The following is a 13,514-nucleotide window of genomic DNA, read 5'->3' on the forward strand; positions in this document are numbered from 1 at the left end:
TCTGATTTGTTCGAAGTCCGGGACCTTCGAAAACCAAGGTACCACTGTATAATCAGCAAATTTAAGCCCAACATGTAAAACCCATCAACATACAAACACATGAAGTGAAAGATCTTCTTGGATAAAAAAAAAAACACTCGAATGATACTTTCATATTCACTTTTGGTGGGAATTCCCACATGTAGTCTCCAGGGATGGCTAACAAACACATATATTTATATGAGAAGGCAAAAAAATATCCAAACTTTGCGACATTGAAGACGATTAAACATATAGATATGTCAATAATGACTCCGCACCACCGACGTGAGACTGTTTCCCAAACAAACCACACAATCCACTTCTTTTATGGGTAGGAACGTCACCATGACGCTAGTGGAGCATACCAATAGAGTCACGAGGGTCGACGGTTACGAACGTGTTTTTGGTGAGAGATGTATGGATATTCATTGATATAAATGTTAATACCGTCACTCTTTCTAGTTTGAAATGTATCTATTTTTTGCAGCACATATCTGGGAATCCTCATTACACTGACAACGACCACCCCCGGGTGGAAACTAGTGGTTCGTTCTGCTGAAAGCGGAGTGTCTCTGTGTGGATGTGCCGTGACGAACCGTGTCGTCTCTCCGCTGTTGGTTCGCTCCCGGGGGCGAAGAAGAAACGAGGTGTCCGCGTTGTAAAGACACGTCTTCGTTGATGAAATCCTGAAGAGGAAGGTAAGTGTTACACCAACTGCGAGTTGAAGCGCTGTTAACCAAGTGTGAGGCTTTCATGACGACAAGTAACGGTCACGAACCCACCAGTCCTGCTAGCTGCTAACTTCTTCTTGGCGAAACAGTTGTTTTATCGCCTTTTGTTTGGTCAAATATGAGCCACACGGAACGGTAGGGACCAGAGTTACGTGACAATGTGGGGGAACTCTTCGTTGAATGATGCCGTGGGATTGTAACGGAGCTGAAAGTTGAGGCAGCAAACAACAAAGTGACTGTGAGCTGTTTACCAGAGTTTATTCCTGGTTCTTTGTGTAGTTTCCCACTGAAGTTGTACGTTGTAACGCAGTTGACCATAAAAAAACGGCCTGCCTTTTCATAATATATAGTATTATTGTCAGGGGCTCCGACCTGTTTAGGTCCCCACCAAAGTGTGGAAGGCAACACGTTGGTGTTGCTGCTTTCAAGACAAAAGACCCGGAACTTAGGAGACTTTTGGTGTTTTCCATAACCCCAGTTGGTGCCCATTTGAATCTTAAAAGCATTCGAAACAACCGCATCTAAAGCTCTTGTTTTAGATCTGCCTCTCCTTTCACAGTCTGTTGTATTCGTGGTCTCTCTTATTTGATCCCCCCATAACTGATGGTGGAGGGTACATTATTATATAACAGTTCCCCTGAAGAACACACACTGTTTTCCCCCCACTGGTTTAGGGGGGACCAAAAATAGAAGCATGACTTGAATATGCTGAACTACTTGCAGCAAGAATCACACTATTTGTTTATACCAAAGTGCCAGCTCCTAGTTTTCCTGCACATATTCTAGTTGATCCGTCAACATGGCTGTAAGTATGTGTATAAAAACTGTGTATAGGCCTGTGTTCAAATCTATTGGACCATCTCTTCAGATTATTATTGTTATCGCCTCAAGTAAAGAAAACAAGATGCTTCCAAGGCTTTGATGAGTGTCTCAGTTTTATGAAATGACTAGCCATAAGAGGCCATCTGGCGTACAGCGACACACTTATCTGTAATGAAGTGGTATCAAAGTGAGTCCTAATTGGCGATAAGGATCTCACGCCACGGTCTGTTATTAATCCATGTGTTCTGTTTCCCAGCTGTTCCCTCAGAAGCACCATGGATGAAGAGCAGCAGTTTGTCAGCATTGATCTGAACGATGACAATATATGCAGCGTGTGCAAACTGGAGACCGAGACAGGAACTCTGTCTTTCTGCCACGTCTGCTTTGAACTCAGTATTGAAGGTAAGTGGGCGAGAGATCTTTCATGTTGGGAGTTATGAACCAGCTAAATGTGGATTTGAAGGATGATGCGTGAATTGTTGCTGCCATGTTTACCTACAATTCGGACCAGTGGTGGTGCTCTGTTGTACGGCGGGTGATGGGTAATGCCGTTTTTTAGTTTTAAAATATGTTAAGAAATATCTATCAATTTATCAAGATTATTAATACACAAAGAAATAGTGCTCATGTGCACGCACACACAACATAACATTAGTTGTTATGTGTGCGCTTGCTTGGTCAAACCTGCACTACAGCTGAAGACAAATATTCATCTGCTACTTTCAATTTCATTTTCATGGATGCATCAACAGCAGCACCTCTTAGTCACGGTGTTCAGCGGTCTTTATTCGTCAAACTTATCGAAACTTGAGTTGAAAACACAAGCTTTATACATGGGTTGAAGTGGTCTGGCCTGCATCTGTTGTTGTGTCCACTATGTTAAATACAAAGCTAACAAGAGAAGCGAGAATACATACGCACTTCGGTCACTCTCCTGACATCTCATTCATTCGTCCCTTTCACACATATGTCATCGACAGTGTCTTCGATACAAGTGCAGGCTAATAGGTCTCCCACACCACAGCTCTGTCTCATTGTTATTCTCTCGTTTGATGTGCCACTCAAACTTGTTTGATATTTTGCCATCTGGTAATTAATGAGCTTCCTATTCGGCGAAGAATGGGAGCTCAAAGAGGGTTAGATAAGTCTCCCTTTCAGCTCTATTCGCATAGATCCTCAAAAGACTCTCCTTGTCTCTGCACGGAAGAAGTGTTTGTGTTCAGTGCAAATGTGTTAGGCTTGTTAAATAGGGCCCTATAGCTCACTAAGAGCTCCTGCAGGGCTGTATCATCCTGCCCACGGTGGGAGGAAATGCATATGCATGAAAGATTTATATTTGTCTTCAGTAATGGCGAGCGCCTGATGCTGGGGTATTGATTAAAACCTCAGCTGTAAATAGTGAACTGTCTGCTGGAACTATAAACGCCAGTTGTTTTGTGAAACACCGCAGTACTGCCCGATATCTTAGCTAGTAATTACCACGCATTCAGTTCGCTGTTCCAGGAATTTCACCTTCTAATGGACAAGTTTTAGCTGATGTAAATGAGTTAATAACTTCCGGAATACGTCTTCATTTTAGGATTAACTTTAATGTCTCAGCCACAGTATGCTCTTCAGTTTCACTGCCTGTAAAGTGGCGTGGATTATGTAACAAGAATTGGAGGGATATGTTTCCCCCCCAAATGAGCATGTGCTTCTGATGCAGCGCCGCGTTTGTGGGAGCCGGTTCGCCAAGCAGCATGTGGCGACTTAAAACGGGGCTGATTTGAAAGGATAGCTAAGCGGCGAGCCCACTGACTGCTCAGCCTCGACCGAGAAGCTGCAATAATCTATGCCAACCTTCATTAAAATGAAAGAGAACAAAGGTCCGATCACTCCACTGGCAGAGCTCTCCAAAATATGAGGGAGTGGTTTTGCAAACAAGCTCTCTCCACTTGTCAGTTCCCTAAACCCCATCCAACTATCTCAAGGGCGAATTCTTGATGCATATTCATGGCTGCCTGGCTTGATGCCCCCTCTTTTTGAATATTCTATTAGTGCATAGCCCTCATTTATGAGCTATACTGAATCTTAAAAATGTTTTATATTGCCAGAATCCTAATTCTATTCATCAACACTACATGCCTCACTGTTGAAGACTGCTTTCTTCGGGTTATGAGCGCTGGAACATTGACAGCATGGAGAAGGCAGTGGCTTAGAAATTGTAATTTCCAATTCCAAGATTGTGTTCCATAAATATTTCATAAGGTTTTTAATACATCCATGCTGTGTAGAGAGTGTGCTGTGCTGCTGTTAGTGTTTATAGAACGATTTCAGTGTCTGAAGAATGCCTCCTCCGGAGAGGAACTAGATGCTCTACTTGCTACTCACCACGCTCCCTGTCAACAAAGTATGATATATCTGACACTTCAACTGAACAACTCTCGTTTTTAAAGAATGTTTTTTGTATTTATGACAAAGTTTCTTGCACAAACAAGTCCCTGAAGAGGCGTAAGAAATTATATACATGATACGCATGAATACAGTAATATTGTATTGATGTTTTGAGTACGCTGAATCGATTATTTGCTAAATAAAAGGAAAAAGTAGACGGTACTGACCGCAGAGCTACTAGACCAACGTGGATCTGTGTGGCCTTCTTAGCTTTAAGTTATATTTGTCTTCTGAGGGTGTCCCTTATTACCACATAATTTTCACCAATGAAATCTAAATTGAGATTTAATCGGTAAAAGAACAGGCTGGACTGAAGCAACAGGAAGACTTGAGTCTGGGAATAATTTTTTTTAATAACATTCAACAAAGTTACTGTGGGAAACAGTGGGGGAAAAATAGGGCATTCTCAAGGCACCTTTCCAAAAGGTTGGTACTAAATTTTCAATATAAGGCGTCCCCTGGATCTCCAAGCAAAAAGCCTGCTTAGATGTATGTGCACTCTCATTTACATATATTTAAAAAAAATGTTCAGAGGGTATGACCCTACCTAAAGCCTAAATTGGAAACAAATTAGACAAAAACAACTCTCATTCTTAATATTTTTCTGTCTAAAATTATCCTTTATATACATTTCAAGGCTCCATTGTGGTTGACTGAAACTCTGTTGTGGATGAGTAGGGTTAACGGCCATGAATTTTTGTTCCACCCCTGTCATCTACTTTGTTGGGTTCAGATCTTTTGGGTCTGTTCAGACTTGTCCACATGTGCAGTCTGCGTTCCCATGCAAAGAAGTAAACAAAATCATTGGTTGTTTCCATTGTTTAACATCAGGATTAAATCTTTGAACAGGAGCCACAATTATTTCCCCTTTGTCATAGACTTTGGCTTATTGAACGACAAGGTCCGGTCTCAGTAAACAGCCTGTTTGTTAAAGACAGATTGGAGCTGTTGGCTTATAAGCACTGAGGAAGTCGGAGTTTTGCTCTGACTTCAAGTGGCTATATCCTGAGGAAATAGCTTCGGACGAAGTGTGATCAACCACTGCACGTGTACTTCTGGTAACCCTAAGTGGTTTGTTGCCGGATAGTGTTTTTATTAGTCAAGTGTTTTTAGAGAGCAATCATAGAAATCCACTCTATCCAATCTAATAAAACATGGAGGTACTGCATCTATAGACTGTACATACAGGCCTCTGTCACACTAGCGCCTCTATTTCGACACATGAACGCTGATCATAACCATGATAGCAATAATTTGAAGGTGATTTGCAAGAAGTGCTGGTTTTTGCGGTCAAGAGCCAGGAAGTGTAGAAATGGAAAAAAAGGCAGTTGTGCATGTGAAGATGTATTTGGCCTTTAAGAGCTTGCAGAGGTGGACGACCAGTCTGCTGCTGTTAAGAGACAGTGTGAGTTTGCACGGCGGAACACGGCTTTACTTGCTCACTATTTAAAACCAATAAGTGCATTCCTAAAGCAGGACCAACTGGAACAGTGTAAACAGTTAGGCTTCAGTTCGCTGCTGGGGCCCCTCCTTTCTTAAAACAATGTCATTGTTCATGAACTGAGATTGTTGTGGCATGGTTTTGATCCATCTTTTCCCCTCCGCAAACACTCCATTCTGCCACTAGTCTAATGGCATTATTTCCAATGCATTGAAAGTGTGATGACCTACATAAAAGTGCCCTAAAACATCCCATGTATACTGATTTAACACCGCAGTTATTATAGGCAATTTGTCTTTTAGTTAAATTATCTTTTGGTTTGGAGTTTTTCATCGGCTCTGCCGGACGTTGCAAGTGTTTCCTGTTAGTTTGTCACAAGATTGAAGAAGAAGAGAAGCGCAGAGCATTGTCAAAAGAGAGCTAAGCTAAAAAGCCAACATCAGAATGTGTTGATGTGAGGCCGAATATTGTGAGACGTCTTCAAGGAAAATACTATGCCCAGCTTCATAAACACTGCGTACAATGCTGCCAGTTCAGTTTGTGAATTGGAATATTTTCTCCTTATATTTGAAATGTTTGAGTTGGTTTCCCGGAGAAGCTTAAAGGGAGTGATATCTTCTTCCACCAAAGAGCTTTGCATGATTTATACGAAAAATGGCATATCCATTACAGGCTTTTTTTTATGGAGTCCTACCCTTCATAATTTTATGAAGTCAAGCGTTAAGCTTCTGGCTATTTCAGGATTTCCTCAGAGCTCCCAAAGTGATGATTAGAAACGTACTGTCTTTTAATCCGACTCTCAGATCAGTCTTCGTGGAGGCTTTCCTTATCTTTGATTTTCATATAACTAGCATTTATTAGCATCCATGTACTAGCTCATCAGTTGGCTGCAGTGAGAGCCCAAACATTCAAGTATAGCATCGGTTGCTTCTTGTTTGTTGACTAGCAAACCCTTGCTGTGACCTCAGGGTCAGGAGGGTTTGGTGTGGGTTCTGTGTTCAAGTTGGCCCGCTCGACTGCTGACGACACACTTTTCGGCCGTGCAACAGCTCACTGGGGATGACCTCTGTCCCATTTGTCCCTGGTGCCTGCTCACAACTGTCAGCTTCTTTTGAAGTGTGTTAAGGATCAGATGTCCTTGCACCACACATGCAGACTGCAAATGAGAGCTTCCTGAAGTGGTGAAACCTTAAAGGACGTTGCAAACTGTCAACTTTAGCTGTGCGTTCTGAGCCTTGTTTTGGTCGATTATTTTGATAGTCGACTTGGTCACTGACTATCCTCACCATCAGTCGATAAGTCAGTCGACTCATGATGCGTGCGCGTGGATCAGTGGATTTTAGCCTCTTAAATGAATGAATTAAAATCTATGTATGTGTTGGAGACAATTGTATATTGTTCCGTTTTGATTGGAAATTTATATTTATCAAAATGTGGTGAGAAAGGTATGTGTCTTTTGTGAAATGGTGCCATACTTTCGACGTTTTGCTTTTGGTTTTGGTTCTTTCTCTTTTACAGCTCTGGCAATGTCACCACTCTCCCTGGGGTTTCCAATTCTCTCTATTCAATGTGGGACTTAGCTTATAGACTAGGTCAACTCTCTTGTTCCTCTTTCTTGTGATGCTTAAACCATAAAATGAAAACATACAAGCAAGCCAATATAATAGTCTATAAAGTGCAAAAATGTAAATGATGGCTTGATGGTACTAAGGGGGGTGGGGCCGTCAAGCAGGATAGTAGAAGAGTAGCTCAGGGAAAACTGCAAATTATATTGATTTATTTTTTATTCTCATGATAAACAACATATATATGAAGACTATCCATTTCAATACTAACCACCTGTATAATGGAGTAATGCAGAAACCTGGAAAAAAATGATAGCAAGGCACATGACTACAAAATAATTTCGTGATTTTTTTTTCGAATTTATTCTGAGGGTCAGTCGATGAACAAAGCTATTACCATAGCTACCGCACAGTAATGATTTGTGGATCCAGATGGTAAATCTTGCAATTATCTGTTCCTTATCCCATTATCAGCATTTCCTGAAATTGTTATTAAACTCAATTAACTTCTATTAAGGTTATTTTGCTAGCATGTCAGTTACCATCTCTAGGAAGACATGTGTATTCTTTCATTCTGTTCAAAGTGTTTTGCAGATTCCTGCACTGGAATGTCAGATGGAATTTATTGTTTTTGTTGATATTGAGTTTGTTTATATTCTGAAGCTCTCCAGCCTAGCGCTTTCTCTGTTAGCCCTTTCACTGCCTGTCGCGCTGCCCCTGACTCATTCAGCTGTCACTGCTGAACACTGTCGATTCACCTCCAGTGAATAGTGTGCGTTTGTGTGCCCTCACCCCTGGGTTCATTATGCGTGCAGCCATGAACGACAGGAGTGCTAAGCTGCTTAGCTAGAACGAGGTCTTTGGATGCCGTGGTAATGCCCCGGCCATCGGCAAATGATTTTCCCGCTTCAAAAAGAGAAAGTTGCTGTGGTTTTTGTGAAGAACAATTCTGACAGGATTATGACACGACTTCAGATTTCCCCATGGATTTGTTTGCCCGTCAGAGTACAGCATTCTCGCACGTGTCATTCCCTCAGCGTTCTTACCTCACAAGACTAATCCCATCTATGTCTGGGTCAAAGGGCCTGGATGTAAATATGCACGATCCAAAAATAGATTTGTGTAATGATCCTGTGCCTGGCTCTGTGTGAGTATCATCGGGATATTTGTTGTATTTTCCGCGATAACAATAATTATCACAATAAATCCATTTTCATTCTATTCCATGTGTTGGACACACTACAGTGTCTCTTGAAACTGTTTTATGTTCGTGGATTTTGTCTCCAACATCATTATTTACGTTTAAGTGTTAAGATGAGTCACATTTCCAAGATGCTGTTGAAGAAATATTACAAATTATGTGAATAAATGATCATTTAGTCATATTCTATTCTCGAAAGCTTTATACAAACTGTCAGTGCTTTGTCTTGTGTGATGAAAAACCGTTTCACAATTCTCTCTCCTAAAATGGTTGTTTTCCATTGCCTTATTGAAGAGTTCACTAATACTTTGACCACTTTAGAATTTGTTGCTGATGTCGGGTCGTAGCATTAATTGATTTTGTGGTTAGTTTGTTGTTAGTTGATATGAACCTAGGCAGACGACTGTGTCAGAGAACATATGAGGACCACTCCATCTAATAAAATAAGGAGGAGGGTCCAGAGACTCGGAGTCAACCAATGTTATTATCAAAGGTGCACTTTATTAAAAATAAGTTTAAAACTACGATGGTGAACCAAAGTCCACCACACTCCCCTCAACTGTCACACGCCGGTGTCGGCTGTCAAACGTGGCGGAGCTGGAGAGCGTGGCGCGCTGTCACGGTCTCGTCATGGTCACGTGTGAAGTCCAATGCAGCGAGTGAGACGCAGGTTTATCGAATTTATCTTGAGATGCAGAATTGTCATCGTGGAGATTGTTTTTGGCGGTATATCGTGTAAGTCATCAACCATCCCAAGCTTATCACAATACAAAAAAAATATCTTCAAAATCCACCTTGTAATTTTACCCTGCTGGCGTGGGAATATCATTTGCTAACAAAGTCAGCTAAAGTTGCCTCATTGGCTTCCTCAGTGGGATTTGAACTGACAACCCTCTGCTCTGTGGGTGTTTCCGAGCCAACTAGTGCAGCTTCTGCGTATGTCTATCTACCATCAATTTGAAGGTGTCATCATGTGCTGGCTTGCTGCGGCTGTGTGGGCGGACGACTGGTTTTCCATGCTTGTGTGCTTGTTAAACGCTGTGAAAGTCTTCTGAGGTAAACTCAATGAGATGTGCTCAGTGCCTAATCTCACCTCTGACTGTTACACGCCTGCGTCTGTTGAGAATCACTGCATTGTTTCCTGGAAGAAGGTCAACACGCACTCGGCTCAGGCTTCCGTTTCTCTTCATTGATTTGCAATTAAGTGCTACTTTCCTGTCAGAACTGGGCAGTGCAACAATGTAGATTATTTTTTATCATTGTTTCTATTATCTGCAACACACAATGATAAAGGTTATGTTGTTGTTGCCTTGAGGCTTATTATTGTCTACATGAAACAGAGTTAGTTGAAGCAACAAAAACTTTTGGGTACACTCACAACATTCATTCAGGTTTAGAGCCAAATGACAAGCATGGAATAATGATCTGGACTAGATCTTCAGATGGATACATGGGCATGGGTGAATGTTAGTATGCAATTTTCTGCCACACAAAGGCCCAGAAACCGCTGATGTTTATTCCAATACTTCAAAAAAAGCAGGGATTATCCTGTCTTCTTGCAGTCTGATATCTATGCTGGCTAATCCAACGCAAGCTAAGCAGCTTTCGTACATGGTTTGCGATAGGTCAGTCTGCTAGCTTCAGCTGTGTGTCACACTGGTTTGTTTTTATTTGCTCTGGCAAATCCAGCCGGTGAATTCTGCATTACGGTCTGTCAGCATATATGATACGTTTGAAGTTCCGGAGCCCTTTGAATGTTTTTTTTTTTTTTTTTGAAGGGTTTTGTTTTTGTCTCCGTTGTGCAGGTGTTTCTTCTGCCACCCTGTTGCACTCCAAATCCCTGCGCGGACACAGAGACTGCTTTGAGAAATGCCACCTCATTGCCAACCAGAAGCTGTCACATTCCAAGGTGTCCCGAAGTGCCTATGAGGGAATGAAGCTGGCTCTTGGCAAGAAGCTGAACCGCATCATCCAGTATGCCCAGAACAAAGAACCCCCCTCCTCCAACGGCCCGGGGAGCAGACGGTCTGCCAGACTTCTGTGTTACAGCCAACAGGGCGACCACAAGCTGCTGCCACAGTCGGACACTCAGGTGCCCCGCTACACCCCCTGCTGGGACAAGACCAAAGTAGCGGAGCTGCCAGACTACACCATGGGGATGTTGGAGTGCCACACGGCAGAGGAGCTGGGGCTTCTGCGGGACTCCAGCGGCGGAGTGTGGTCCAGTGATGAAAGGAAGAACAGAAGTCAAACATCAGTGGGTCAGAAGCAGCACAGAGACAGGGGCCACAGCAGAGACCAGCGTGAGTACCAGGTTTACTCACCCCTGGTGGTCCTACTTCTCTCACATGGCATGAACTGTCTTCGTCCAGGAAGCACCTTCCCACTCATTCACTATCAACTTAGAGAGTTTTGCATGGTGAAAACACTAGAGAAGGATACAATAAAAATATTTAAAACAATAAATCAGGTGAAGTAGATATACATTTGATGTGTAGAAAACTGATAATAAAAACTTTATTTTTTATAGAGTATTTATAGGTCAATATTGTGTATAGAAAAATAAATCACATTACAGTGAAGATTGATAAGCTAAAAGCCAGATTAAAAATACATATGATTTTTAGAACAATGTTGTTCTTGATTTACCTGGGAAACAAAACATACAGACTCTCAACTCCTTTAAAAGCTTAAAACAGCTTTTCCCATTTTTTAAAATGACCTTAAAATCTAGTCGTAACAAGCTCAAATATTTCAAGGTCCTTTTAGACAGGACCACGGAGCTATTTTTCCCTCGGGGGCTAACAACATGTCTACATTGACTTGGTTTACACAACAAATGTGGGTGACGATAGTACAACCATATGTCGGTGTCTGAAAGTTATACACACACTCAGGGTTTCCTGCAGCGCTGTGTCGCTCAGGTCATCATCTCGACAATAGTAGCGTTTTCTCATGTTTTTCCTAGTGATCTTTGCCTCCAGGAATAAAAGCACATCTGCATCACCACTTAAAGACTGAATAGAGGGAATGGGAAAAAGGTTCTTCTGTGACAGCTAGTGATGTTAACTCCACAATGAAGTGTTGAATTGTTCTTGCTGCCTTGGATATACGTCATAAGCATCCTTTGGAATGTTAGCTGCTGGCTGTCTGGTACATGTGTATAAATAACCATTTAAACTTAGTTGAATATTCAATGTATTCTGTTCATCTCTTTTCAGTGACTAAAATGAGTGTGGATGAGCTTCACCAACTGAACACTGAGCTTCTGAGGCAGATACAAAGTAAGTCATCAGACTAATAAGTAAATTCATTTGTGAACTAAAGCCCACGTGAACAGAAGGAGGTTGTTATTTTTGCTAGATCATTGTCACTTGAAGGTACTGCAGCTGTTAGCTTCTCTGTTTCCTGTGAGACTCAATGGAGCGTACTGAAGAACTCTTCATCTGTTAGCGCCGTTCATGCTCAACGAGTTTAGGTCACAGCTGATCATTTAGTGGGTCCTGAACCAGGCCACATTGGAACCTTGTCTTATTTTGAAACTTTTACCAGTGACAGCCATTATGCTAAAGTTTCTCTTTGCTCAAGAAAAAGCAAACTGTGTTTGTCAGATGATTTTAGTGCTGACCCTGGCTCGTTCATCTCCCCACAGAAGTGTTTGAAGAGCTGACAGCGGTGGTGCAGGAGAAGGACGCACTGGCGTCAGAGCTTCACGTGCGTCACATCGCCATTGAACAGCTTTTCAAGAACTGCGCAAAGTTGCCCTGGCTACACATCAGCCGGGCCGGAGTCAAGGCCAGCAGCAGCAGCAACGGCCCTGTGGAGTGACGTGGCTTTCTTCCACCTGTTTGTACTGAGAGAGTATTTTTACACTGCCGTGGTTTAATAGCTCTGCATCAGAGCGATCCGGTCTGGTGAGCCGTCCTCCCGGTCGTGGCGAGTGTTACAGGCGGTTAATAATTCATGGTGTGAGCGTTACCTGGACAAGCCAAATACAAGCACACACACTCACCTCTGTGGTCACAACCTCTGGCTGTTGACTCATGAATTGACACTCGTTTTTTTTTTGTCATGTTTCAGTTTCTGACAACACATTTCAAGTGTGCGCTGTGCAAGTGTGTCTTTTTCAGGTTTTTAATCTTCATCTGTTACCAGCTAATGGGCGAGTAGATGTTCATCGCTCTGCTCAAGCTGCATATTTCTGTGTGGAGGTTTTTTAAATCTTTAGATTCAGTTGTTTTATTCAGCCTTGTTTACTCCACAGAGATGGAAATGTGATGTTTAAGCTAATGTTTGCTTGTGACATGAGCTTAGTTTAGTGAACGGAGATGAACAGAGATCAGTCTGCCAAACCAAAGTGTGCATTTCCTGTTTTTTCCATGGACCTGTGTTTGATTCTAACGGGGTTTTGACTTACTGGGTCCCGTCATCGGGTTCAAGAATGACAACTGCTGTGTCCCCGATTAGTTTAACATGATGTAACTCTATGCAAGAAAGAGAATGCAAAGCCTTAGTGGGTAGAAATACTCTAGAATATTGGTGTGTTCAGGGGAGGCCGGAGATCTGACAGAGTCTCTTGAGCTTCTGAAGCATTACGGGCTAAGAAGTGTTCTAGTTTTCTCAGCGTGTATCTTCTCTCTTTGTAAGAGATTTCAATATTTTTCACCCATTTTCAGGGTTTGAGTTTTAGTTTTCAGCGTATGCTTGTGTTGGAGTGTTAAACCTGTGGTCTTTTGTTCACATTCTCAGTTCATCACAAAACTGTGTTAGAGTGTTTTTGGCCTGTGTGAAGTGGAAACATGGCTTTACAGTTTTGCTCTGCTCAGACTCGTGTCTTTGACTGGAGTATTCATTTTGTTACGCTGAACGACGCTGCGTTTGTGTGGTGCTTTATTTTCTATTTATTGTGTGTGACCTTATGGACTTTAGGCTGCTTTTGTTTTTTACTTGTAGAAATTTTCAATAAAAAAAGTGTTTTTTTTTCACTTTTTATGATGATTATTATTATAAGAACATGGACGATTATTGACTCCACAACACAGTCACGGTTTTGGCATGCCAAAATAAACGTTGTTCAGATCCGAACCAGGCGTTCGAGGGCAATAAATAAGGAGATGGAGATTTGAGTCCCTCTACTGGACAAACAAGGGAAACACCACCATGCACACGTCACCACGTACAAAGAAGGAGATCCGAAAACTCATCTGTGAAACCACAAGTATTGTATAGAGCCGTTATTATTATACAATGACGAACTGCTAAGTCCACATTTCTCAGAAACCTTTGGGTGGACGCTTATA

General features: G+C 42.0%; 1 protein-coding gene across 1 annotated transcript; it reads left to right on the forward strand.

Moving 5' to 3' along the window:
* The first annotated feature begins 580 nt into the window (after positions 1 to 580).
* On the forward strand, positions 581 to 13,194 carry c17h21orf91 (chromosome 17 C21orf91 homolog). The gene is made up of 5 exons (XM_053846355.1): positions 581 to 719; positions 1,831 to 1,976; positions 10,020 to 10,517; positions 11,436 to 11,498; positions 11,867 to 13,194. The coding sequence occupies exons 2-5, from the start codon at positions 1,850 to 1,852 to the stop codon at positions 12,040 to 12,042; spliced, it is 864 nt and encodes a 287-aa protein (XP_053702330.1). The 5' UTR covers positions 581 to 719; positions 1,831 to 1,849; the 3' UTR covers positions 12,043 to 13,194.
* Positions 13,195 to 13,514: the final 320 nt, after the last annotated feature.

The sequence above is a fragment of the Synchiropus splendidus genome, chromosome 17, assembly GCF_027744825.2.
Source record: "Synchiropus splendidus isolate RoL2022-P1 chromosome 17, RoL_Sspl_1.0, whole genome shotgun sequence".
Classification (NCBI taxonomy): Eukaryota; Metazoa; Chordata; class Actinopteri; order Syngnathiformes; family Callionymidae; genus Synchiropus; species Synchiropus splendidus.

What these genes read in the sequence shown, in the direction of transcription:
- c17h21orf91 (XM_053846355.1), top strand. Translation starts at nt 1,850, where the DNA reads ATGGATGAAGAGCAGCAGTTTGTCAGCATTGATCTGAACGATGACAAT. An exon ending in CTTTGAACTCAGTATTGAAG is followed by an intron (nt 1,977 to 10,019) that starts GTAAGTGGGCGA and finishes TCCGTTGTGCAG; the next exon opens with GTGTTTCTTCTGCCACCCTG. An exon ending in GGGCCACAGCAGAGACCAGC is followed by an intron (nt 10,518 to 11,435) that starts GTGAGTACCAGG and finishes ATCTCTTTTCAG; the next exon opens with TGACTAAAATGAGTGTGGAT.